This window comes from Salvelinus fontinalis, unplaced genomic scaffold (genome assembly GCF_029448725.1).
Source record: "Salvelinus fontinalis isolate EN_2023a unplaced genomic scaffold, ASM2944872v1 scaffold_0004, whole genome shotgun sequence".
In the NCBI taxonomy this organism is placed as follows: domain Eukaryota; kingdom Metazoa; phylum Chordata; class Actinopteri; order Salmoniformes; family Salmonidae; genus Salvelinus; species Salvelinus fontinalis.
In genome coordinates, this window is record NW_026600213.1 from 1,467,184 (window position 1) to 1,494,688 (window position 27,505).

General features: G+C 44.4%; 2 protein-coding genes across 2 annotated transcripts in view; both read left to right on the plus strand.

Annotated features, from left to right (window-relative positions):
- LOC129841936 (NACHT, LRR and PYD domains-containing protein 12-like) overlaps positions 1-27,505 on the plus strand; it is a 286,696-nt gene that overhangs the window by 226,065 nt on the left and 33,126 nt on the right. Inside the window, 8 exon segments of the mRNA XM_055910307.1 lie at positions 7,279-7,407; positions 7,876-7,917; positions 8,288-8,368; positions 11,104-12,043; positions 12,135-12,631; positions 12,633-13,232; positions 13,565-13,738; positions 14,143-14,316. Coding sequence (XP_055766282.1) covers positions 7,279-7,407; positions 7,876-7,917; positions 8,288-8,368; positions 11,104-12,043; positions 12,135-12,631; positions 12,633-13,232; positions 13,565-13,738; positions 14,143-14,316 — 2,637 coding nt within the window.
- Positions 14,653-16,293, plus strand: LOC129841932 (stonustoxin subunit beta-like). Its single transcript, XM_055910304.1, has 2 exons — positions 14,653-14,868; positions 15,566-16,293. The coding sequence occupies exons 1-2, from the start codon at positions 14,790-14,792 to the stop codon at positions 16,093-16,095; spliced, it is 609 nt and encodes a 202-aa protein (XP_055766279.1). The 5' UTR covers positions 14,653-14,789; the 3' UTR covers positions 16,096-16,293.

The window sequence follows — 27,505 nt, forward strand, 5'->3', positions numbered from 1 at the left end:
TGATGTTTCTCTGAAACACAGAAGACTAAAGTTGGTCATGATGTTTCTCTGAAACACAGAACACTAAAGTTGGTCATGATGTTTCTCTGAAACACAGAACACTAAAGTTGGTCATGATGTTTCTCTAAAACACAGAACACTAAAGTTGGTCATGATGTTTCTCTGAAACAGTAAAGACTAAAGTTGGTCATGATGTTTCTCTAAAACAGTAAAGACTAAAGTTGGTCATGATGTTTCTCTAAAACAGTAAAGACTAAAGTTGGTCATGATGTTTCTCTGAAACACAGAACACTAAAGTTGGTCATGATGTTTCTCTAAAAGAGTAAAGACTAAAGTTGGTCATGATGTTTCTCTAAAACAGTAAAGACTAAAGTTGGTCATGATGTTTCTCTAAAACACAGAAGACTAAAGTTGGTCATGATGTTTCTCTGAAACACAGAAGACTAAAGTTGGTCATGATGTTTCTCTGAAACACAGAACACTAAAGTTGGTCATGATGTTTCTCTGAAACACAGAACACTAAAGTTGGTCATGATGTTTCTCTAAAACACAGAACACTAAAGTTGGTCATGATGTTTCTCTGAAACAGTAAAGACTAAAGTTGGTCATGATGTTTCTCTAAAACAGTAAAGACTAAAGTTGGTCATGATGTTTCTCTAAAACAGTAAAGACTAAAGTTGGTCATGATGTTTCTCTGAAACACAGAACACTAAAGTTGGTCATGATGTTTCTCTAAAAGAGTAAAGACTAAAGTTGGTCATGATGTTTCTCTAAAACAGTAAAGACTAAAGTTGGTCATGATGTTTCTCTAAAACACAGAAGACTAAAGTTGGTCATGATGTTTCTCTGAAACACAGAAGACTAAAGTTGGTCATGATGTTTCTCTGAAACACAGAACACTAAAGTTGGTCATGATGTTTCTCTGAAACACAGAATACTAAAGTTGGTCATGATGTTTCTCTGAAACACAGAACACTAAAGTTGGTCATGATGTTTCTCTGAAACACAGAACACTAAAGTTGGTCATAAGCAGAGGTCTAGCAGAGCCAACGTGCAGTTGTACAGAATATATATATTATTACTGTGTAAAACCTAGCAGTACTACTGATTTCTCTGAGAGTGAGGCAGATATATATTATTACTGTATAAAACCTAGCAGTACTACTGATTTCTCTGAGAGTGAGGCAGATATATATTATTACTGTGTAAAACCTAGCAGTACTACTGATTTCTCTGAGAGTGAGGCAGATATATATTATTACTGTGTAAAACCTAGCAGTACTACTGATTTCTCTGAGAGTGAGGCAGATATATATTATTACTGTGTAAAACCTAGCAGTACTACTGATTTCCCTGAGACTGAGGCAGATATATATTATTACTGTGTAAAACCTAGCAGTACTACTGATTTCTCTGAGAATGAGGCAGATATATATTATTACTGTGTAAAACCTAGCAGTACTACTGATTTCTCTGAGAGTGAGGCAGATATATATTATTACTGTATAAAACCTAGCAGTACTACTGATTTCTCTGAGAGTGAGGCAGATATATATTATTACTGTGTAAAACCTAGCAGTACTACTGATTTCTCTGAGAGTGAGGCAGATATATATTATTACTGTGTAAAACCTAGCAGTACTACTGATTTCTCTGAGAATGAGGCAGATATATATTATTACTGTGTAAAACCTAGCAGTACTACTGATTTCTCTGAGAATGAGGCAGATATATATTATTACTGTGTAAAACCTAGCAGTACTACTGATTTCTCTGAGAGTGAGGCAGATATATATTATTACTGTGTAAAACCTAGCAGTACTACTGATTTCTCTGAGAATGAGGCAGATATATATTATTACTGTGTAAAACCTAGCAGTACTACTGATTTCTCTGAGAGTGAGGCAGATATATATTATTACTGTGTAAAACCTAGCAGTACTACTGATTTCTCTGAGAGTGAGGCAGATATTATTACTGTGTAAAACCTAGCAGTACTACTGATTTCTCTGAGAGTGAGGCAGATATATATTATTACTGTGTAAAACCTAGCAGTACTACTGATGTCTCTGAGAGTGAGGAAGATATATATTATTACTGTGTAAAACCTAGCAGTACTACTGATTTCACTGAGAGTGAGGCAGATATATATATTATTACTGTGTAAAACCTAGCAGTACTACTGATTTCACTGAGAGTGAGGCAGATATATATATTATTACTGTGTAATCCTAGCAGTACTACTGATTTCTCTGAGAGTGAGGCAGATATATATTATTACTGTGTAAAACCTAGCAGTACTACTGATTTCTCTGATAGTGAGGCAGATATATATTATTACTGTGTAAAACCTAGCAGTACTACTGATTTCTCTGAGCATGAGGCAGATATATATTATTACTGTGTAAAACCTAGCAGTACAACTGATTTCTCTGAGAGTGAGGCAGATATATATTATTACTGTGTAAAACCTAGCAGTACTACTGATTTCTCTGAGAGTGAGGCAGATATATATTATTACTGTATAAAACCTAGCAGTACTACTGATTTCTCTGAGAGTGAGGCAGATATATATTATTACTGTGTAAAACCTAGCAGTACTACTGATTTCTCTGAGAGTGAGGCAGATATATATTATTACTGTATAAAACCTAGCAGTACTACTGATTTCTCTGAGAGTGAGGCAGATATATATTATTACTGTGTAAAACCTAGCAGTACTACTGATTTCTCTGAGAGTGAGGCAGATATATATTATTACTGTGTAAAACCTAGCAGTACTACTGATTTCTCTGAGAGTGAGGCAGATATATATTATTACTGTGTAAAACCTAGCAGTACTACTGATTTCTCTGAGAGTGAGGCAGATACATATTATTACTGTGTAAAACCTAGCAGTACTACTGATTTCTCTGAGAGTGAGGCATATATATATATTATTACTGTGTAAAACCTAGCAGTACTACTGATTTCTCTGAGAGTGAGGCATATATATATATATATTATTACTTTATAAAACCTAGCAGTACTACTGATTTCTCTGAGAGTGAGACAGATATATATTATTACTGTGTAAAACCTAGCAGTACTACTGATTTCTCTGAGAGTGAGGCAGATATATATTATTACTGTGTAAAACCTAGCAGTACTACTGATTTCTCTGAGAGTGAGGCAGATATATATTATTACTGTGTAAAACCTAGCAGTACTACTGATGTCTCTGAGAGTGAGGCAGATATATATTATTACTGTGTAAAACCTAGCAGTACTACTGATTTCTCTGAGAGTGAGGCAGATATATATTATTACTGTGTAAAACCTAGCAGTACTACTGATTTCTCTGAGAGTGAGGCAGATATATATTATTACTGTGTAAATCCTAGCAGTTCTACTGATTTCTCTGAGAGTGAGGCAGATATATATTATTACTGTGTAAAACCTAGCAGTACTACTGATTTCTCTGAGAGTGAGGCAGATATATATTATTACTGTGTAAAACCTAGCAGTACTACTGATTTCTCTGAGAGTGAGGCATATATATATATTATTACTGTGTAAAACCTAGCAGTACTACTGATTTCTCTGAGAGTGAGGCATATATATATTATTACTGTATAAAACCTAGCAGTACTACTGATTTCTCTGAGAGTGAGACGGATATATATTATTACTGTGTAAAACCTAGCAGTACTACTGATTTCTCTGAGAGTGAGGCAGATATATATTATTACTGTGTAAAACCTAGCAGTACTACTGATTTCACTGAGAGTGAGGCAGATATATATTATTACTGTAATAATCCTAGCAGTCCTACTGATTTCTCTGAGAGTGAGGTAGATATATATTATTACTCTGTAAAACCTAGCAGTACTACTGATTTCTCTGAGAGTGAGGCAGATATATATTATTACTGTGTAAAACCCAGCAGTACTACTGATTTCTCTGAGAGTGAGGCAGATATATATTATTACTCTGTAAAACCTAGCAGTACTACTGATTTCTCTGAGAGTGAGGCAGATATATATTATTACTGTGTAAAACCTAGCAGTACTACTGATTTCTCTGAGAGTGAGGCAGATATATATTATTACTATGTAAAACCTAGCAGTACTACTGATTTCTCTGAGAGTGAGGCAGATATATATTATTACTGTGTAAAACCTAGCAGTACTACTGATTTCTCTGAGAGTGAGGCAGATATATATTATTACTGTGTAAAACCTAGCAGTACTACTGATTTCTCTGAGAGTGAGGCAGATATATATTATTACTGTGTAAAACCTAGCAGTACTACTGATTTCTCTGAGAGTGAGGCAGATATATATTATTACTGTGTAAAACCTAGCAGTACTACTGATTTCTCTGAGAGTGAGGCATATATATATATTATTACTGTGTAAAACCTAGCAGTACTACTGATTTCTCTGAGAGTGAGGCATATATATATATATATTATTACTTTATAAAACCTAGCAGTACTACTGATTTCTCTGAGAGTGAGACAGATATATATTATTACTGTGTAAAACCTAGCAGTACTACTGATTTCTCTGAGAGTGAGGCAGATATATATTATTACTGTGTAAAACCTAGCAGTACTACTGATTTCTCTGAGAGTGAGGCAGATATATATTATTACTGTGTAAAACCTAGCAGTACTACTGATTTCTCTGAGAGTGAGGCATATATATATATTATTACTGTGTAAAACCTAGCAGTACTACTGATTTCTCTGAGAGTGAGGCAGATATATATTATTACTGTGTAAAACCTAGCAGTACTACTGATTTCTCTGAGAGTGAGGCAGATATATATTATTACTGTGTAAAACCTAGCAGTACTACTGATTTCTCTGAGAGTGAGGCAGATATATATTATTACTATGTAAAACCTAGCAGTGCTTCTGATTTCTCTGAGAATGAGGCAGATATACAGCATTTTGCAAAAAAACATGATTATTTGTCTCTCTGAAATGAAGCCATCAAGTGATAGTTAAAAAAAAATATACATGCCTGTCATTGAACAACCCCATGCCATTATTAGCTAGTGAAAAATCACCAATCTCTTACATAATTTCTTCAAACAATAAAATCGAATTTACCAACATTTCTGAAAATGGATATATAGCGTTTTGGAATGAAACTCTTGTTATGTTTCCCCATCTGAGCTCAGAGTAGATGAGAGATGTAATGTTTGTCTCTGTTGTGTTGAAGTCCAATCAAGCAGGAGAGACCAGCCTCCCCTGTACCCAGCTGTGTGTCCATGAAGAGTGACAAGTCTATGATGCAGCCTATAAAGTTTAGAGAGGGAGATTTTTCTACTGAACAAAGGTAAGAAGAACTCATGGGTCATGGTCAGTGAGTTAAACAACACTGTCTCTAGTCATTTCTCCTCTCCCATTTTCCCATTTCTTTTGTTGTTTTCATAATCCATAGGCTAATCCTTTTTTCCATTTTCACAGTCCTAAAACAATATTAGACAAACACAGTATTCCCTCCCTGTGTCTGTGTCTGTGTCTGTGTGTGTGTGTGTGTGTACTCCCTGGACGAAGATATGTAATCTGGTACCCTGCACATTGACTCAGTACTGGTTCTCCTTATAGTCTCATTATTACCTCAACTACCTGGTACCCCTGCACATTGACTCAGTACTGGTACTCCTTATAGTCTCATTATTACCTCAACTACCTGGTACCCTGCACATTGACTCAGTACTGGTACTCCTTATAGTCTCATTATTACCTCAACTACCTGGTACCCCTGCACATTGACTCAGTACTGGTACTCCTTATAGTCTCATTATTACCTCAACTACCTGGTACCCTGCACATTGACTCAGTACTGGTACTCCTTATAGTCTCATTATTACCTCAACTACCTGGTACCCTGCACATTGACTCAGTACTGGTTCTCCTTATAGTCTCATTATTACCTCAACTACCTGGTACCCTGCACATTGACTCAGTACTGGTACTCCTTATAGTCTCATTATTACCTCAACTACCTGGTACCCTGCACATTGACTCAGTACTGGTTCTCCTTATAGTCTCATTATTACCTCAACTACCTGGTACCCTGCACATTGACTCAGTACTGGTACTCCTTATAGTCTCATTATTACCTCAACTACCTGGTACCCTGCACATTGACTCAGTACTGGTTCTCCTTATAGTCTCATTATTATCTCAACTACCTGGTACCCTGCACATTGACTCAGTACTGGTACTCCTTATAGTCTCATTATTACCTCAACTACCTGGTACCCTGCACATTGACTCAGTACTGGTTCTCCTTATAGTCTCATTATTACCTCAACTACCTGGTACCCTGCACATTGACTCAGTACTGGTACTCCTTATAGTCTCATTATTACCTCAACTACCTGGTACCCCTGCACATTGACTCAGTACTGGTACTCCTTATAGTCTCATTATTACCTCAACTACCTGGTACCCTGCACATTGACTCAGTACTGGTTCTCCTTATAGTCTCATTATTACCTCAACTACCTGGTACCCTGCACATTGACTCAGTACTGGTACTCCTTATAGTCTCATTATTACCTCAACTACCTGGTACCCTGCACATTGACTCAGTACTGGTACTCCTTATAGTCTCATTATTACCTCAACTACCTGGTACCCCTGCACATTGACTCAGTACTGGTACTCCTTATAGTCTCATTATTACCTCAATTACCTGGTACCCTGCACATTGACTCAGTACTGGTACTCCTTATAGTCTCATTATTACCTCAACTACCTGGTACCCTGCACATTGACTCAGTACTGGTACTCCTTATAGTCTCATTATTACCTCAACTACCTGGCACCCCTGCACATTGACTCAGTACTGGTACTCCTTATAGCCTCATTATTACCTCAACTACCCCTGCACATGGACTCAGTACTGGTACTCCTTATAGTCTCATTATTACCTCAACTACCTGGTACCCTGCACATTGACTCAGTACTGGTACTCCTTATAGTCTCATTATTACCTCAACTACCTGGTACCCCTGCACATTGACTCAGTACTGGTACTCTAGGAGGGTGTTAATGTTTTTTACACTTATTTTGTTTGTTGCTTTATGTAATGGCCTAAATTTTAATGCTTTATGTAATGGCCTACATTTTAATGCTTTATGTAATGTGTATATAATCTATTGATATATAATGTTGATATAGTTTAATGTTTTATGTAATGTATCTAATCTATTGATATATAATGTTGATATATTTTATGATGTAGTTACATGGTGATTCATTATGTTTTCCAGAATCTCCAAGCAAACTCAGTCTTTCCAGAGATCAGTCTCTCCAGTACCCAGTCATCTGTCCATGAGGAGTGACTTCTCTATGCATCAGCCTATACATTTTAGTGATGGATCAGGGACCTTTGACCCCAGGTAAGTTACTGGTCAGAATTGATGATATTACTATTGAAGAGGAGAATCTTCAGGATCTGAAACCAGATGTATTTTGTGTATTTGAGTATATACTGTAAAGCATCTGCTTATCATTTGTTGTTTATGTCATATTTTACGACACTGAGTTCACAAAACATTATGAACACCTGCTTTTTCCACGACGTAGACTGACAAGGTGAATCCAGGTGAACGCTACGATCCCTTATTGACGTCACTTGTTAAATCCACTTCAATCTGTGTAGATGAAGGGGAGGTTACAGGTTAAATAATTAGCATCAATCCTTGAGACAGTTGAGACATGGATTGTGTATGTGTGCCATTCAGAGGGTGAATGAGCAAATCAAACTATTAAAGTGTCTTTGAACGGGGTCGTTGGTCTGAGACACACTGGTCTGTGTAGAATCTAACATTCTAGTAATGGCTCTGTGGACATGTTATTCATTCCAGAGGCTTCTACCACACTCAGACAGCACAGTATACTGTTCCCATCTGTCTGTCTATGAACAGAGTATACTGTTCCCAGCTGTCTGTCTATGAACAGAGTATACTGTTCCCATCTGTCTGTCTATGAACAGAGTATACTGTTCCCAGCTGTCTGTCTATGAACAGAGTATACTGTTCCCAGCTGTCTGTCTATGAACAGAGTATACTGTTCCCAGCTGTCTGTCTATGAACAGAGTATACTGTTCCCAGCTGTCTGTCTATGAACAGAGTATACTGTTCCCAGCTGTCTGTCTATGAACAGAGTATACTGTTCCCAGCTGTCTGTCTATGAACAGAGTATACTGTTCCCAGCTGTCTATGAACAGAGTATACTGTTCCCAGCTGTCTGTCTATGAACAGAGTATACTGTTCCCACCTGTCTGTCTATGAACAGTGACTTCTCCATGGATCGTCCTGTTAATTCCAGTGGTGCTGGATCAGTTACCTTTGACCGAAGGTACGTCACCACATTTTTGTTGTTGTTGTAATGTGTAATTTGAGAATGTTCAAGATGTCTCTCTCTCTCCTTTATCTCTGTAGTGGATGGTCTACTCTGTTAGAGGATCAGTATCTCTCTCTCCTTTATCTCTAGTGGATGGTCTACTCTGTTAGAGGATCAGTATCTCTCTCTCCTTTATCTCTGTAGTGGATGGTCTACTCTGTTAGAGGATCAGTATCTCTCTCTCCTTTATCTCTGTAGTGGATGGTCTACTCTGTTAGAGGATCAGTATCTCTCTCTTTCCTTTATCTCTGTAGTGGATGGTCTACTCTGTTAGAGGATCAGTATCTCTCTCTCTCCTTTATCTCTGTAGTGGATGGTCTACTCTGTTAAGAGGATCAGTATCTCTCTCTCTCCTTTATCTCTGTAGTGGATGGTCTACTCTGTTAGAGGATCAGTATCTCTCTCTCCTTTATCTCTGTAGTGGATGGTCTACTCTGTTAGAGGATCAGTATCTCTCTCTCCTTTATCTCTGTAGTGGATGGTCTACTCTGTTAGAGGATCAGTATCTCTCTCCTTTATCTCTGTAGTGGATGGTCTACTCTGTTACAGGATCAGTATCTCTCTCTCCTTTATCTCTGTAGTGGATGGTCTACTCTGTTAGAGGATCAGTATCTCTCTCTCCTTTATCTCTGTAGTGGATGGTCTACTCTGTTAGAGGATCAGTATCTCTCTCTCCTTTATCTCTGTAGTGGATGGTCTACTCTGTTAGAGGATCAGTATCTCTCTCTCTCTCCTTTATCTCTGTAGTGGATGGTCTACTATGTTAGAGGATCAGTATATCTCTCTCTCCTTTATCTCTGTAGTGGATGGTCTACTCTGTTAGAGGATCAGTATCTCTCTCTCCTTTATCTCTGTAGTGGATGGTCTACTCTGTTAGAGGATCAGTATCTCTCTCCTTTATCTCTGTAGTGGATGGTCTACTCTGTTAGAGGATCAGTATCTCTCTCTCTCTCCTTTATCTCTGTAGTGGATGGTCTACTCTGTTAGAGGATCAGTATCTCTCTCTCTCCTTTATCTCTGTAGTGGATGGTCTACTCTTTTAGAGGATCAGTATCTCTCTCTCCTTTATCTCTGTAGTGGATGGTCTACTCTGTTAGATGATCAGTATCTCTCTCTCCTTTATCTCTGTAGTGGATGGTCTACTCTGTTAGACATTTAACATTTACATTTAAGTCATTTAGCAGACGCTCTTATCCAGAGCGACTTACAAATTGGTGCATTCACCTTATGATATCCAGTGGAACAACCACTTTACAATAGTGCATCTAACTCATTTAAGGGGGAGGGGGGGGGGGTTAGGAGGATTACTTTATCCTATCCTAGGTATTCCTTAAAGAGGTGGGGTTTCAGGTGTCTCCGGAAGGTGGTGATTGACTCCGCTGACCTGGCGTCGTGAGGGAGTTTGTTCCACCATTGGGGTGCCAGAGCAGCGAACAGTTTTGACTGGGCTGAGCGGGAACTGTACTTCCTCAGAGGTAGGGAGGCGAGAAGGCCAGAGGTGGATGAACGCAGTGCCCTTGTTTGGGTGTAGGGCCTGATCAGAGCCTGAAGGTACGGAGGTGCCGTTCCCCTCACAGCTCCGTAGGCAAGCACCATGGTCTTGTAGCGGATGCGAGCTTCAACTGGAAGCCAGTGGAGAGAGCGGAGGAGCGGGGTGACGTGAGAGAACTTGGGAAGGTTGAACACCAGACGGGCTGCGGCGTTCTGGATGAGTTGTAGGGGTTTAATGGCACAGGCAGGGAGCCCAGCCAACAGCGAGTTGCAGTAATCCAGACGGGAGATGACAAGTGCCTGGATTAGGACCTGCGCCGCTTCCTGTGTGAGGCAGGGTCGTACTCTGCGAATGTTGTAGAGCATGAACCTACAGGAACGGGTCACCGCCTTGATGTGAGTTGAGAACGACAGGGTGTTGTCCAGGATCACGCCAAGGTTCTTAGCGCTCTGGGATGAGGATCAGTCTCTCTCTCTCTCCTTTATCTCTGTAGTGGATGGTCTACTCTGTTAGAGGATCAGTCTCTCTCTCCTTTATCTCTTTTGTGGATGGTCTACTCTGTTAGAGGATCAGTATCTCTCTCTCCTTTATCTCTGTAGTGGATGGTCTACTCTGTTAGAGGATCAGTATCTCTCTCCTTTATCTCTGTAGTGGATGGTCTACTCTGTTAGAGGATCAGTATCTCTCTCTCTCCTTTATCTCTGTAGTGGATGGTCTACTCTGTTAGAGGATCAGTCTCTCTCTCTCCTTTATCTCTGTAGTGGATGGTCTACTCTGTTAGAGGATCAGTATCTCTCTCTCCTTTATCTCTGTAGTGGATGGTCTACTCTGTTAGAGGATCAGTATCTCTCTCCTTTATCTCTGTAGTGGATGGTCTACTCTGTTACAGGATCAGTATCTCTCTCTCTCCTTTATCTCTGTAGTGGATGGTCTACTCTGTTAGAGGATCAGTATCTCTCTCTCTCCTTTATCTCTGTAGTGGATGGTCTACTCTGTTAGAGGATCAGTATCTCTCTCTCTCCTTTATCTCTGTAGTGGATGGTCTACTCTGTTAGATCAGTATCTCTCTCTCCTTTATCTCTGTAGTGGATGGTCTACTCTGTTAGAGGATCAGTCTCTCTCTCTCTCCTTTATCTCTGTAGTGGATGGTCTACTCTGTTAGAGGATCAGTATATCTCTCTCTCCTTTATCTCTGTAGTGGATGGTCTACTCTGCCAGAGGATCAGTCCAGGTGTGCAGTGTGTCAGCAGGTTCTGAGGGATCCAGTCTCTATCACCTGTGGACACAGGTTCTGCAGACAGTGCATCACCAGATACTGGGAGAAACCTGCTCCTTCAGGAGACTATGACTGTCCTCAGTGTAGAAAGAGATCCAGGACACGTCCTCTACTACAGCACCTGAGTGAACCCAATGATGCAAGAGGCTCTGTAAACCATAAAGACAGCCTGCAGAGAGCTGTAGTAAACCATAAAGACAGCCTGAGAAGGAGGTATGAATGTGTGATAGAAGGCATCGAAACAGCAGGGAACCAAACTCCCCTCAACAGGATTTACACAGAGCTCTACATCACAGAAGGAGAGAGTGAAGGTGTTAACAATGAACATGAGGTGTGGCAGCTAGAGACAGCATCCAGGACACCAACCTCACATGACACGGCAATCCACTGCAATGACATCTTTAAACCCTTACCTGGCCAAGAGAGAAGCATCAGAACTGTGCTGACGAAGGGCATCGCTGGCATCGGAAAAACTGTCTCTGTGCAGAAGTTCATCCTAGACTGGGCTGAAGGGAAGGCAAACCAAGATGTGGACATCATATTTGTGCTTCCTTTCCGGGAGCTGAACTTGATCAAAGATCTCCAGTACAGTCTTCTCAGACTTTTAAATGACTTCCACACAGAACTAGACATAGGCAATGCAAATAAACTCTCTGCCTGTAAAGCCATGTTCATCTTTGATGGTTTGGATGAAAGCAGACTTCCATTGGATTTCCAGCACAATGAAAAGGTGTCTGATGTCACCCAGACATCATCTGTTGATGTTCTGCTGACCAACCTCATCAAGGGGAATCTGCTTCCCTCTGCTCTCCTATGGATAACCTCCCGACCAGCAGCAACCAATCAGATCCCCCCTAAGTGTGTTGACCAACCTCATCAAGGGGAATCTGCTTCCCTCTGCTCTCCTATGGATAACCTCCCGACCAGCAGCAACCAATCAGATCCCCCCTAAGTGTGTTGACCAGGTGACAGAGGTACGAGGGTTCAGTAACCCACAGAAGGAGGAGTACTTCAGGAAGAGATTCAGTGATGAGGACCTGGCCAGCAGAATCATCTCACACATAAAGAAATCAAGGAGCCTCCACATCATGTGCCACATGCCAGTCTTCTGTTGGATTTCTGCAATAGTCCTTGAACACATGTTGAGTACAGACAAGAGGAGAGAGATGCCCACGACTCTGACTGAGATGGCCATACACTTCCTGCTCATTCAGACCAGCCTGAAGAACCAGAAGTATCATGGAAGAGATGAGATGGATCAAGAGGAGCTCATGGAGTCAGATAAGGAAGTTCTTCTGAAGCTGGGGAAGCTGGCGTTTGAAAATCTGGAGAAGGGTAATCTCATGTTCTATGAAGAAGACCTGAAAGAGTGTGGCCTTGATGTCAATGAAGCCTCAGTGTACTCAGGAGTGTGCACACAAATCTTTAAAGAAGAGTCTGTGTTATTTCAGAGTGGTGTACTGCTTTGTTCATCTGAGCATTCAGGAGTTTCTCTCGGCTGTCTACATGTACCATTGTTACACAACCAAGAACATGGATGCACTGAAGCCCTTCCTCAAGAGAAAGTCTAGAGCCGCGTCTGAAGAGCTAACCTTGCATGAGCTGCTGAAGAGTACAGTGGATAAAGCCTTGGAGAGTAAGAATGGACACCTGGACCTTTTTGTCCGCTTCCTTCATGGCATGTCACTGGAGTCCAATCAGAAACTCCTACGAGGTCTGGTGACACAGACAGAAAGCAGTCCAGAGAGCGTCCAGAAAACGATCCGATCCCTTAAGGTGATGCAGAGGAAGAACATCTCCCCTGAGAGGTGCATCAATCTCTTCCACTGTCTGATAGAGATGAAAGACCATTCAGTACAGGAGGAAATCCAAGCGTACTTGAGGTCAGAGAACAGATCCAAAAACCTCTCCCTTGCTCAGTGTTCAGCGCTGGCCTACATGCTGCAGATATCAGAGGAGGTTCTGGAGGTGTTTAACCTGAAGGAATACAAGACATCAGAGGAGGGTCGTAGGAGACTGGTCCCAGCTGTGAGAGGCTGCAGGAAAGCTCTGTAAGTATTCATGTAAATATCGCACCCCAAAATAAATTGTAGTTATAGCAGTATTTTCATTGGCTGACTGGCTCTGTAAGTAGTCATGTGACTATCCCTCAGACCAAACATTACTGTATGAAGGAACAACAGTATTTTCATTGGCTGAATAAACTTTCTATCAGCTGAAAACTCTTAAACTATAATACAAACTGATCAGAAATGTTATAGCATTGAACCATGAATGTACGATATACACATTATTAGTGTCCGGGTAACAGTGTAAGCAGGGAAAGCTAACTGTAACATTTTAATACAACCTGTCTGTTGTTGTATTTCTTCTGTGTTTGCAGACTCACTGACTGTAAACTCACAGACACATCCTGTAAAGTGTTGGCCTCAGTTCTCAGTTCAAACTCCTCACACCTGAGAGAGCTGGATCTGAGTAACAATGACCTGAAGGATTCAGGAGTGGAGCTGCTCTCTGCTGGACTGGGGAATCCCCACTGTAAACTGGAGACTCTGAGGTCAGTATTCCTGTAGTTGGTCAACAAGTGATAACTGTTCACCAGATCCACATGTGTTTACCAGACACACATAGTCCACACCATATGTGTTTGGACAGTGGTCAGAATACTTATTGTAATCCGTGATTGATTGTAGACCCTGCCACATACGTCTCGTGTCTGAGCTGTTGAATTGCGACTTTACTTTGTCTCTATACTGACGCTTAGCTTGTTTGATTGCCTTGAGGAAGGAATAGCTACACTGTTTGTATTCGGTCATGTTTCCGGTCACCTTGACCTGATTAAAAGCAGTGGTTCGCACTTTCAGTTTTGCGCGATCAATCCACAGTTTCTGGTTGCGGTTGTAATAGTCACTGTGGGTACAATATATGATAATATGTTTAATATGATTTGACTCTTTGCAGGCTGTCAGGCTGTCTAGTCACAGAGGAAGGCTGTGCTTCTCTGGTCTCAGCTCTGAGGTCAAACCCCTCACACCTGAGAGAGCTGGACCTGAGCTACAATCACCCAGGAGACTCAGGAGTCAGACTGCTCTCTGCTGGACTGGAGGATCCACACTGCAGACTGGAGAAACTCAAGTATGTAGAGGGTTTATGTCAATGTTCATATCAGACATGTTTGACTTATCAGGCTAGTTAAGACAAACATTCTGACCACCACTTGGACAAAGTTATATGCTGACTGTGTGTGTGTGTGTGTGTGTGTGTGTGTGTGTGTGTGTGTGTGTGTGTGTGTCCAGTGTGTGTGCATTGTGGACACACACTCACAGGACACACACTGGACACACACACATACTAGACACACACACACACACACGCACACTGGACACACAAACACACGCTGGACACACACACACAAACACACTCACTGGACACACACACACACAGACAAACATTCTTACCAACGCTTGACCGTGTGTGTGTGTGTGTGTGTGTGTGTGTGTGTGTGTGTGTGTGTGTGTGTGTGTGTGTGTGTGTGTGTGTGTGTGTGTGTGTGTGTGTGTGTGTGTGTGTGTGTGTGTGTGTGTGTGTGAGTTCAGGTGTATCCCTCAATGACTGTCTGTTCTTCTGCTTACCGCTACAGTGTGGAACATGGTGGAGAGAACAGAATGAAACCTGGGCTTAGAAAATGTGAGTGTTGACTGCTGTGAAGAATATGACTAAGAATAAGTCTTAATTCAAGTTAAGTCAAAGTCAAAGACCATCATCATTACTTACTTGGTCATATTAAATATCAGCTGTAGTTCTACAGAAGCAGAAATCAGGGACACCAAAGTTTACAAAGAGATGCTTTGACAATGTGTGTGTGTGTGTGTGCGTGCGTGCGTGCGTGCGTGTGTTTGTGTGTGTGTGTGTGGGTGGACGTGTTTAACTATTCTTGTGGGGACCAAAAGTCCCTACAAGAATAGTAAACAAAGTAAAAAGAAAGAGAGAAAATGTGAGTGTTGACACCAAAGTTTACAAAGAGTTGCTTTGATAATGTGTATTTTTGTCTATGTGTGTGGTGTGTTCGTGTTACATAAGAAATGTGTGTTTTGTTGCATACAGGTGTGTGTGTGTGTGTGTGTGTGTGTGTGTGTGTGTGTGTGTGTGTGTGTGTGTGTGTGTGTGTGTGTGTGTGTGTGTGTGTGTGTGTAATTAATGTGAATAAGTGTGTTTTATATCACCATACAGTATAACATATGATCATTCAACAAGTCTCAAGTTACCTTAACTTCTCCTTTTGATACCTAGAAACATCTACATTAAATGAATTAGTGAAAAGTGAGTTAACATTCTAATGTGAATGATGATGATTTCTAATATTGTGTCTGGTTTCATCCATCAGATGTCTGTGATCTCACACTGGACCCAAACACAGTAGACAGACACCTCTCTCTGTCTGAGGAGAACAGAAAGGTGACATGGAGGAGAGAGGAGCAGCCGTATCCTGATCACCCAGAGAGATTTGTGGGCTGGAGACAGGTGCTGTGTAGAGAGGGTCTGACTGGGCGCTGTTACTGGGAGGTAGAGTGGAGTGGGGGAGGGGCTGTTATAGGAGTGACATATAAAGGAATCAGCAGGAGAGGAAGGGTTAACGACTGTTGGCTTGGATACAATGACAAGTCCTGGTGTCTGATCTGCTCTGACAACAGTTACACTGCCAGGCACAATAATAAACCCACTACCATAGACGTCCCCTCCTCCAGCTCCCACAGAGTAGGAGTGTATCTGGATTGGCCAGCCGGCACTCTGTCCTTCTATAGAGCCTCCTCTGACACACTTACCCACCTGATCACATTCACCTCCACATTCACTGAGCCCCTCTATCCAGGGTTTCATCTTTGGGGTGATGGAGCCTCAGTGTCCCTGAAATAATAACCTGCCGGGGGCCTCACTATCAGTGATACACACACACACACACACACACACTGTCAGTGATACACACACACACACACACACTGGACACACACACACACACTGGACAGACACACACAGACTGGACACAGACTGGACACACACCGGTCACACTCACTCACACTGGACACACACACACACACACTGGACACATACACACACTCACACTGGACACATACACACACAGGACACACACTGGACACATACACACACACACACACACACACAGGACACACACTGGACACACACACACACACACACACTGGACACATACACACACTCACACTGGACACATACACACACACACACACACACACAGGACACACACACACACTGGACACTGTACACACACACACACTGTACACACACACACACTTGACACACACACACACTGGACAAACACACACACCCACACACACACTAGACAAACACACACACATTCGACAAACACACACACTCACACACTGGACACACTGGACACACAGTGGACACACACACATGCGTGTCTTCCTATAATTGTGACAATAACACTGTTAAAATACCACTGTGATCATTTGTTGTCTTTATGTTGAATAACAAATTGTATAATTATATATGGACATACGCTCCATAGTTGTACAAGTATACAAGGATATATTGTACTTTTCATAATAAAACATAGTTGAAACAAGAAAAGCATGTTAATTGTGAAAACAGTTTGGTTATTGATGTTACGTTTCCTCTGTCAGGTTGACGTTAACCTGCGACTGGTTGAAACATGAAACAAATATGAAATGAAATACAAAACAATTAAATATGTGGAATTGAATTAAACAAATTGTACAACAGAGTGTTGTGATACAGGGTCACTATAGCAACAGAGTTCTCTCTCCCTCTGCTCTCTCTCTCCCTCTGCTCTCTCTGCTCTATCTCTCTGCTCTCTCTCTTCTCTCTCAGCCTGCTATCTGCTCTCTCTCTGCTCTCTGCTCGCTCTGCTGTTATCTCTTTTCTCTGCTGTGACATATATTTTCTCTCTGCTCTCTCACTCTATGCTCTCTCACTCTCTCTTTTATTTCTCAGCCTGCTCTCACTCTGCTCTCTCTGCTCTCTCGCTCTGCTCTCTCTGCTCTCTCTCTCTGTTCTCTGCTCTCTCGCTCTGCTCTCTCTGCTCTCTCTCTCTGTTCTCTGCTCTCTCTCTCTGCTCTCTCTGCTCTCTCAATTCAATTCAATTCAATTCAAGGGGCTTTATTGGCATGGGAAACATGTGTTAACATTGCCAAAGCAAGTGAGGTAGATAATATACAAAAGTCAAATAAACAATAAAAATGAACAGTAAACATTACACATACAGAAGTTTCAAAACAATAAAGACATTACAAATGTCATATTATATATATGCAGTGTTGTAACAATGTACAAATGGTTAAAGCACACAAGTTAAAATAAATAAACATAAATATGGGTTGTATTTACAATGGTGTTTGTTCTTCACTGGTTGCCCTTTTCTTGTGGCAACAGGTCACAAATCTTGCTGCTGTGATGGCACACTGTGGAATTTCACCCAGTAGATATGGGAGTTTATCAAAATTGGATTTGTTTTCGAATTCTTTGTGGATCTGTGTAATCTGAGGGAAATATGTCTCTCTAATATGGTCATACATTGGGCAGGAGGTTAGGAAGTGCAGCTCAGTTTCCACCTCATTTTGTGGGCAGTGAGCACATAGCCTGTCTTCTCTTGAGAGCCATGTCTGCCTACGGCGGCCTTTCTCAATAGCAAGGCTATGCTCACTGAGTCTGTACATAGTCAAAGCTTTCCTTAAGTTTGGGTCAGTCACAGTGGTTAGGTATTCTGCCACTGTATACTCTCTGTTTAGGGCCAAATAGCATTCTAGTTTGCTCTGTTTTTTTGTTAATTCTTTCCAATGTGTCAAGTAATTATCTTTTTGTTTTCTCATGATTTGGTTGGGTCTAATTGTGCTGTTGTCCTGGGGCTCTGTGGGGTGTGTTTGTGTTTGTGAACAGAGCCCTAGGACCAGCTTGCTTAGGGGACTCTTCTCCAGGTTCATCTCCAGGTTCATCTCTCTTCTCTCTCTCTGTTCTCTGCTCTCTCTCTCTGCTCTCTCGCTCTCTGCTCTCTCGCTCTCTGCTCTCTCTTGCTCTCTCAGCACTCTCTGTTCTCACTCACTCTACTCTTTCTCTCTCTCTGATCTCTGCCCTCTCTCTTCTCTCTCTGCTCTCTGCGCTCTCTCTCTCTGTTCTCTGCTCTCTGCTCTGCTCTCTCTGCTCTCTCACTCTTTCTGATTTCTCAGCCTGCTCTCTGCTCTCTCACTCTGCTCTCTCACTCTCTCTTTGATTTCTCAGCCTGCTCTCTGCCCTCTCTCTTCTCTCTGCTCTATCTCTCTGCTCTCTCCCTCCCTGCTCTCTCTCGCTCTCTGCTCTCTCTTCTCTCTCAGCCTGCTCTCTCTCTGCTCTCTCTCGCTCTCTGCTCTCTTCTCTCTATTGCTCTCCCTGCTCTCAGCACTCTCTATTCTCTCTCTGCTCGCTCTCTCTCCCTCTCTTCCCTCTCCCTCTGCTCTCTGCCCTCTCTCTTCTCTGTCTCTCTGCTCTCTCTGCTCTCTCCCTCTGCACTCTCTCTGTTCTCTGCTCTCTCTCTCTCTCACTCTCTCTGTTCTCAAATCTTCCCTCTCGCTCTCTGCTCTTTCTGCTCTCCGCTCTCTCTCTGCTCGCTCTCTCTCTGCTATCTCTCTCTGTTCTCTGCTCTCTCTCACTCTGCTATACCTCTCACTCTGCTATACCTCTCACTCTGCACTCTCAGCCTGTTCTCTGCTCTCTCTCTGCTCTCTGCTCTATGTCCTCTCTCTTCTCTCTCTCTCACTCTGCTCTCTCTCTCTGCTCTCTCAGCCTGCTTTCTCTCTACTCTCTCCCTCTCTCTCTCTACTCTCTCTTTCTGCTCTCTCTCTGCGCTCTCTCTCTGCTCTCTCTGTTCTCTCTACCTCTCTGCTCCCTCTGCTCCCTCTCTCTCTACCTCTCTCTACCTCTCTCTACCTCTCTCTACCTCTCTCTACCTCTCTCTACCTCTGCTCTCTCTGCTCTCTGCCCTCTCTCCTCTCTCCGCTCTCTGCTCTCTGCCTTCTCTCTTCTCTCTCTCTCTCTGCTCTCTCCCTTCTCTCTCTTTCTGCTCTCTGCGCTCTCTCTCTGTTCTCTCTCCCTCGCTGCTCTCTCTCCCTCTCTGCTCTCTCTGCTCTCTGTTCTCTGCTCTCTGTTCTCTGCTCTCCCTCTGCTCTCTCTGCTCTCTCTGCTCTCTCTGTTCTCTCTGTTCTCTGCTCTCTGTTCTCTGCTCTCTCTCTCTATGCTCTGCTGCTCTTTCTCTTTTCTCTGCTCTCTCTGCTCTCTCTCTCTGCTCTTGTTCTCTGCTCTCTCTTCTCTCTGTTCTCTGCTCTCTCTCTCTTCTCTCTGCTCTCTCACTCCCTCTGCTCTCTCTGTTCTCTGCTCTCTCTCTCTGCTCTCTCTCGCTCTCTGCTCTCTCTGCTGCTCTCTCTCTGCTCTCTCACTCTCCGCTCTCTCTCTGATCTCTCAGCCTGCCCTCCGGTCTCTCCCTCTCTCTCTAATGCTCTCTGCTCTCTCGTCTCTAATGCTCTCTGCTCTCTCGTCTCTAATGCTCTCTGCTCTCTCTCTCTGCTCTCACCCTCTCGCTCACTCTGCCCTCTCTCTTTTCCCTGCTCTCTGCTCTCTCTCTCTGCTCTCTCTCTGCTCTCTCAGCCTGCTCTCTGCTCTCTCTCTCTGCTCTCTTCTATCTCTCTCTCACACACTCTCTGCTCTCTTTCTGCTCTCGGCTCTCTCTCTCTGTGGTCTTCTCTCTCTCTCTCTCTGCATCTCTCGCTTTATATCTGAACAGGGGTGCAGTTTGGACAATCACCACTTGATGTCAGTGTTAAACCAGAAGTGATGAAAACAACATCACTGCATCGAGAGAGAGAGTCTAATATACTGATATACAGTGCATTCAGAAAGTATTCAGACCCCTTGACTTTTTACACATTTTGTCACATTACAGCCTTATTCTAAAATGGATTACATAGTTTTTTCCCCTCATCAATCTACACACAATAACCCAGAATTACAAAGCAAAAACTGTTTATTTTATGTGTGCAAATGTATATTTAAAAAAAACTTAGATATCACATTTCCATAAGTATTCAGACCCTTTACTCAGTACTTTGTTGAAGCACCTTTGGCAGCGATTGCAGCATTGAGTCTTCTTGGATATGACGCTACAAGCTTGGCAAAACTGTATTTGGGGAGTTTCTCCCATTCTTCTCTGCAGATCCTCTCAAACTCTGTCAGGTTGGATGGGGAGCGTCGCTGCACAGCTATTTTCCGATCTCTCCAGAGATGTTCGATCGGGTTCAAGTCCGAGCTTAGGATCATTGTCCTGTTGTCCAGTCTGTGTATACTATACTGGGAGGGTAGAGAGTCAGAACTGATAGAGGATCTGGAGCCCTGAGGGGGAGAGAAAGGGGGAGGGGAGAGAGTCAGAACAGAGGGAAAGAGAGAGAGAGGGAGGGTAGAGAGTCAGAACAGAGGGAAAGAGAGAGAGAGGGAGGGTAGAGAGTCAGAACAGAGGGAAAGAGAGAGAGAGGGAGGGTAGAGAGTCAGAACAGAGGGAAAGAGAGAGAGGGAGGGTAGAGAGTCAGAACAGAGGGAAAGAGAGAGAGAGGGAGGGTAGAGAGTCAGAACAGAGGGAAAGAGAGAGAGAGGGAGGGTAGAGAGTCAGAACAGAGGGAAAGAGAGAGAGAGGGAGGGTAGAGAGTCAGAACAGAGGGAAAGAGAGAGAGAGGGAGGGGAGAGAGTCAGAACAGAGGGAAAGAGAGAGAGAGGGAGGGTAGAGAGTCAGAACAGAGGGAAAGAGGGAGGGGAGAGAGTCAGAACAGAGGGAAAGAGAGAGAGGGGGAGGGTAGAGAGTCAGAACAGAGGGAAAGAGAGAGAGAGGGAGGGGAGAGAGTCAGAACAGAGGGAAAGAGAGAGAGAGGGAGGGGAGAGAGTCAGAAAAGAGGGAAAGAGAGAGAGAGGGAGGGTAGAGAGTCAGAACAGAGGGAAAGAGAGAGAGAGGGAGGGTAGAGAGAGAACAGAGGGAAAGAGAGAGAGGGGGAGAGGGATGGTAGAGAGTCAGAACAGAGGGAAAGAGAGAGAGAGGGAGGGGAGAGAGTCAGAAAAGAGGGAAAGAGAGAGAGCGGGAGGGTAGAGAGTCAGAACAGAGGGAAAGAGAGAGAGGGGGAGAGGGATGGTAGAGAGTCAGAACAGAGGGAAAGAGAGAGAGGGAGGGTAGAGAGTCAGAACAGATGGAGAGAGAGAGAGAGGGAGGGTAGAGAGTCAGAACAGAGGGAAAGAGAGAGAGAGGGAGGGGAGAAAGTCAGAACAGAGGGAAAGAGAGAGAGAGGGAGGGGAGAGAGTCAGAAAAGAGGGAAAGAGAGAGAGAGGGAGGGTAGAGAGTCAGAACAGAGGGAAAGAGAGAGAGAGGGAGGGGAGAGAGTCAGAACAGAGGGAAAGAGAGAGAGAGGGAGGGTAGAGAGAGAACAGAGGGAAAGAGAGAGAGGGATGGTAGAGAGTCAGAACAGAGGGAAAGAGAGAGAGAGGGAGGGGAGAGAGTCAGAACAGAGGGAAAGAGAGAGAGAGGGAGGGTAGAGAGTCAGAACAGAAGGAAAGAGAGAGAGAGAGAGAGGGATGGTAGAGAGTCAGAACAGAGGGAAAGAGAGAGAGAGGGAGGGGAGAGAGTCAGAACAGAGGGAAAGAGAGAGAGAGGGAGGGTAGAGAGTCAGAACAGAAGGAAAGAGAGAGAGAGAGAGAGGGATGGTAGAGAGTCAGAACAGAGGGAAAGAGAGAGAGAGGGAGGGTAGAGAGTCAGAACAGAGGAAAGAGAGAGAGGGAGGGTAGAGAGTCAGAACAGAGGGAAAGAGGGAGAGATGGAGGGGAGAGAGTCAGAACAGAGGGAAAGAGAGAGAGAGGGAGGGTAGAGAGTCAGAACAGAGGGAAAGAGGGAGAGATGGAGGGGAGAGAGTCAGAAGAGAGGGAAAAAGAGAGAGAGGGAGGGGAGACAGAGGATTTGTGGAAGTTGCTTCATATTTGGTAATTGGGGGCCTTTGAGCCCTGATGGGCTGAGTGGCATCAGTGACACTCTGAGAGATATGAGCTGCTGTGGAGGGAGAGCAGAGCAGTCTAACAGAGTTATGGGATTATTTCATTAAACACACTGAGAGATATGAGCTGCTGTGGAGGGAGAGCAGAGCAGTCTAACAGAGTTATGGGATTGTTTCATTAAACACACTGAGAGATATGAGCTGCTGTGGAGGGAGAGCAGAGCAGTCTAACAGAGTTATGGGATTATTTCATTAAACACACTGAGAGATATGAGCTGCTGTGGAGGGAGAGCAGAGCAGTCTAACAGAGTTATGGGATTGTTTCATTAAACACACAGAGAGATATGAGCTGCTGTGGAGGGAGAGCAGAGCAGTCTAACAGAGTTATGGGATTGTTTCATTAAACAGAGACCGCCGGGTATAAGGCGTAGGCCCGCCCTTAAAAAGAGACCGCCGGGTATAAGGCGTAGACCCGCCCTTATAAAGAGACCTCTGTGTATAAGGCGTATGCCTGCCCTTATAAAGAGACCTCTGGGTATAAGTCGTAGGCCAGCACTTATAAAGAGACCTCTGAGTATAAGGCGTAGGCCCGCCCTTATAAAGAGACCTCTGGGTATAAGGCATAGGCCAGCCCTTATAAAGAGACCTCTGGGTATAAGGCGTAGGTCAGCACTTATAAAGACACTTCTGGGTATAAGGCGTAGGCCTGCCCTTATAAAGAGACCTCTGGGTATAAGTCGTAGGCCAGCACTTATAAAGAGACCTCTGAGTATAAGGCGTAGGCCCGCCCTTATAAAGAGACCTCTGGGTATAAGGCATAGGCCAGCCCTTATAAAGAGACCTCTGGGTATAAGGCGTAGGTCAGCACTTATAAAGACACTTCTGGGTATAAGGCGTAGGCCTGCCCTTATAAAGAGACCTCTGGGTATAAGTCGTAGGCCAGCCCTTATAAAGAGACCTCTGGGTATAAGGCGTAGGCCACCCCTTATAAAATGACCTCTGGGTATAAGTCGTAGGCCGGCCCTTATAAAGAGACCTCTGGGTATAAGGCATAGGCCAGCACATATAAAGAGACCTCTAGGTATAAGGCATAGGCCAGCACTTATAAAGAGACCTCTGGGTATAAGGCCCTTATAAAGAGACCTCTGGGTATAAGGCGTAGGCCAGCCCTTAAAAAGAGACCTCTGGGTATAAGGCATAGGCCAGCACTTATAAAGAGACCTCTGGGTATAAGGCGTAGGCCAGCCCTTATAAAGAGACCTCTGGGTATAAGACATAGGCCAGCCCTTATAAAGAGACCTCTGGGTATGAGGCGTAGGTCAGCCCTTAAAAAGAGACCTCTGGGTATAAGGCGTATGCCTGCCCTTATAAAGAGACCTCTGGGTATAAGGCGTAGGTCCGCCCTTAAAAAGAGACCTCTGGGTATAATGCATAGGCCAGCCCTTATAAAGAGACCTCTGGGTATAAGTCGTAGGCCCGCCCTTAAAAAGAGACCTCTGGGTATAAGGCGTAGGTCCGCCCTTATAAAGAGACCTCTGGGTATAAGGCGTAGGCCCGCCCTTAAAAAGACACCTCTGGGTATAAGGCGTAGGTCCGCCCTTATAAAGAGACCTCTGGGTATAAGGCATAGGCCAGCACTTATAAAGAGACCTCTGGGTATAAGGCATAGGCCCGCCCTTATAAAGAGACCTCTGGATATAAGGCGTAGGCCAGCCCTTATAAAGAGACCTCCGGGTATAAGGCGTAGGCCGGCCCTTATAAAGAGACCTCTGGGTTTAAGGCATAGGCCAGCCCTTATAAAGAGACCTCTGGGTATAAGGCGTAGGCCCGCGCTTAAAAAGAGACCGCCGGGTATAAGGCATAGGCCCGCCCTTAAAAAGAGACCTCCGGGTAAAAGGCGTAGACCCGCCCTTAAAAAGAGACCGCCGGGTATAAGGCGTAGGCCCGCCCTTAAAAAGAGACCGCCGGGTATAAGGCGTAGACCCGCCCTTATAAAGAGACCTCTGGGTATAAGGCGTAAGCCAGCCCTTATAAAGAGAGCTCTGGGTATAAGGCGTAGGCCAGCCCTTATAAAGAGACCTCTGGGTATAAGGCGTAGGTCAGCACTTATAAAGAGACTTCTGGGTATAAGGTGTAGGCCCGCCCTTTTAAAGAGACCTCTGGGTATAAGGCATAGGCCCGCCCTTATAAAGAGACCTCTAGGTATAAGTCGTAGGCCAGCCCTTATAAAGAGACCTCTGAGTATAAGGCGTAGGCCCGCCCTTATAAAGAGACCTCTGGGTATAAGGCATAGGCCAGCCCTTATAAAGAGACCTCTGGGTATAAGGCGTAGGTCAGCACTTATAAAGACACTTCTGGGTATAAGGCGTAGGCCATCCCTTATAAAGAGACCTCTGGGTATAAGGCGTAGGTCAGCACTTATAAAGACACTTCTGGGTATAAGGCGTAGGCCTGCCCTTATAAAGAGACCTCTGGGTATAAGTCGTAGGCCAGCCCTTATAAAGAGACCTCTGGGTATAAGGCGTAGGCCACCCCTTATAAAGAGACCTCTGGGTATAAGTCGTAGGCCGGCCCTTATAAAGAGACCTCTGGGTATAAGGCGTACCCCCCCCCCATCCCTTATAAAGAGACCTCTGGGTATAAGGCATAGGCCAGCACATATAAAGAGACCTCTGGGTATAAGGCATAGGCCAGCACTTATAAAGAGACCTCTGGGTATAAGGCCCTTATAAAGAGACCTCTGGGTATAAGGCGTAGGCCAGCCCTTATAAAGAGACCGCTGGGTATAAGGCGTAGGCCCGCCCTTATAAAGAGACCTCTGGGTATAAGGCGTAGGCCAGCCCTTATAAAGAGACCTCTGGGTATAAGGCGTAGGTCAGCCCTTAAAAAGAGACCTCTGGGTATAAGGCGTAGGTCAGCCCTTAAAAAGAGACCTCTGGGTATAAGGTGTAGGTCAGCCCTTAAAAAGATACCTCTGGGTATAAGGCGTAGGCCAGCCCTTAAAAAGAGACCTCTGGGTATAAGGCGTAGGCCCGCCCTTATAAAGAGACCTCTGGGTATAAGGCGTAGGCCAGCCCTTAAAAAGAGACCTCTGGGAATAAGGCGTAGGCCAGCCCTTAAAAAGAGACCTCTGGGTATAAGGCGTAGGCCGGCCCTTATAAAGAGACCTCTGGGTATAAGGCGTAGGCCAGCCCTTATAAAGAGACCTCTGGGTATAAGGCGTAGGCCAGCCCTTATAAAGAGACCTCTGGGTATAAGGCGTAGGCCAGCCCTTAAAAAGAGACCTCTGGGTATAAGGCGTAGGCCAGCCCTTAAAAAGAGACCTCTGGGTATAAGGCATAGGCCCGCCCTTAAAAAGAGACCTCTGCGTATAAGGCATAGGCCAGCCCTTATAAACAGACCTCTGGGTATAAGGCATAGGCCAGCCCTTATAAAGAGACCTCTGGGTATAAGACATAGGCCAGCCCTTATAAAGAGACCTCTGGGTATAAGGCGTAGGTCAGCCCTTAAAAAGAGACCTCTGGGTATAAGGCGTATACCTGCCCTTATAAAGAGACCTCTGGGTATAAGGAGTAGGTCCGCCCTTAAAAAGAGACCTCTGGGTATAAGGCATAGGCCAGCCCTTATAAAGAGACCTCTGGGTATAAGGCGTAGGCCCGCCCTTAAAAAGAGACCTCTGGGTATAAGGCGTAGGTCCGCCCTTATAAAGAGACCTCTGGGTATAAGGCGTGGGCCCGCCCTTAAAAAGAGACCTCTGGGTATAAGGCGTAGGTCCGCCCTTATAAAGAGACCTCTGGGTATAAGGCATAGGCCAGCACTTATAAAGAGACCTCTGGGTATAAGGCATAGGCCCGCCCTTATAAAGAGACCTCTGGATATAAGGCGTAGGCCAGCCCTTATAAAGAGACCTCCGGGTATAAGGCGTAGGCCGGCCCTTATAAAGAGACCTCTGGGTATAAGGCATAGGCCAGCCCTTATAAAGAGACCTCTGGGTATAAGGCGAAGGCCCGCCCTTATAAAGAGACCTCTGGGTATAAGGCGTAGGTCAGCACTTATAAAGAGACTTCTGGGTATAAGGTGTAGGCCCGCCCTTTTAAAGAGACCTCTGGGTATAAGGCATAGGCCCGCCCTTATAAAGAGACCTCTGGGTATAAGTCGTAGGCCAGCCCTTATAAAGAGACCTCTGAGTATAAGGCGTAGGCCCGCCCTTATAAAGAGACCTCTGGGTATAAGGCATAGGCCAGCCCTTATAAAGAGACCTCTGGGTATAAGGCGTAGGTCAGCACTTATAAAGACACTTCTGGGTATAAGGCGTAGGCCATCCCTTATAAAGAGACCTCTGGGTATAAGGCGTAGGTCAGCACTTATAAAGACACTTCTGGGTATAAGGCGTAGGCCTGCCCTTATAAAGAGACCTCTGGGTATAAGTCGTAGGCCAGCCCTTATAAAGAGACCTCTGGGTATAAGTCGTAGGCCGGCCCTTATAAAGAGACCTCTGGGTATAAGGCGTAGGCCCGCGCTTAAAAAGAGACCGCCGGGTATAAGGCATAGGCCCGCCCTTAAAAAGAGACCTCCGGGTATAAGGCGTAGACCCGCCCTTAAAAAGAGACCGCCGGGTATAAGGCGTAGGCCCGCCCTTAAAAAGAGACCGCCGGGTATAAGGCGTAGACCCGCCCTTATAAAGAGACCTCTGGGTATAAGGCGTAAGCCAGCCCTTATAAAGAGAGCTCTGGGTATAAGGCGTAGGCCATCCCTTATAAAGAGACCTCTGGGTATAAGGCGTAGGTCAGCACTTATAAAGGGACCTCTGGGTATAAGGCATAGGCCCGCCCTTATAAAGAGACCTCTGGGTATAAGGCGTAGGCCCGCCCTTATAAAGCGACCTCTGGGTATAAGACATAGGTCAGCCCTTAAAAAGAGACCTCTGGGTATAAGGCGTAGGCCAGCCCTTATAAAGAGACCTCTGGGTATAAGTCGTAGGCCAGCCCTTATAAAGAGACCTCTGGGTATAAGGCGTAGCCCCCCCCCCCCCCCAGCCCTTATAAAGAGACCTCTGGGTATAAGGCGTAGGCCAGCCCTTATAAAGAGACCTCTGGGTATAAGGCATAGGCCAGCCCTTATAAAGAGACCTCTGGGTATAAGGTGTAGGCCTGCCCTTATAAAGAGACCTCTGGGTATAAGGCGTAGGCCAGCCCTTATAAAGAGACCTCTGGGTATAAGGCGTAGGCCAGCCCTTATAAAGAGACCTCTGGGTATAA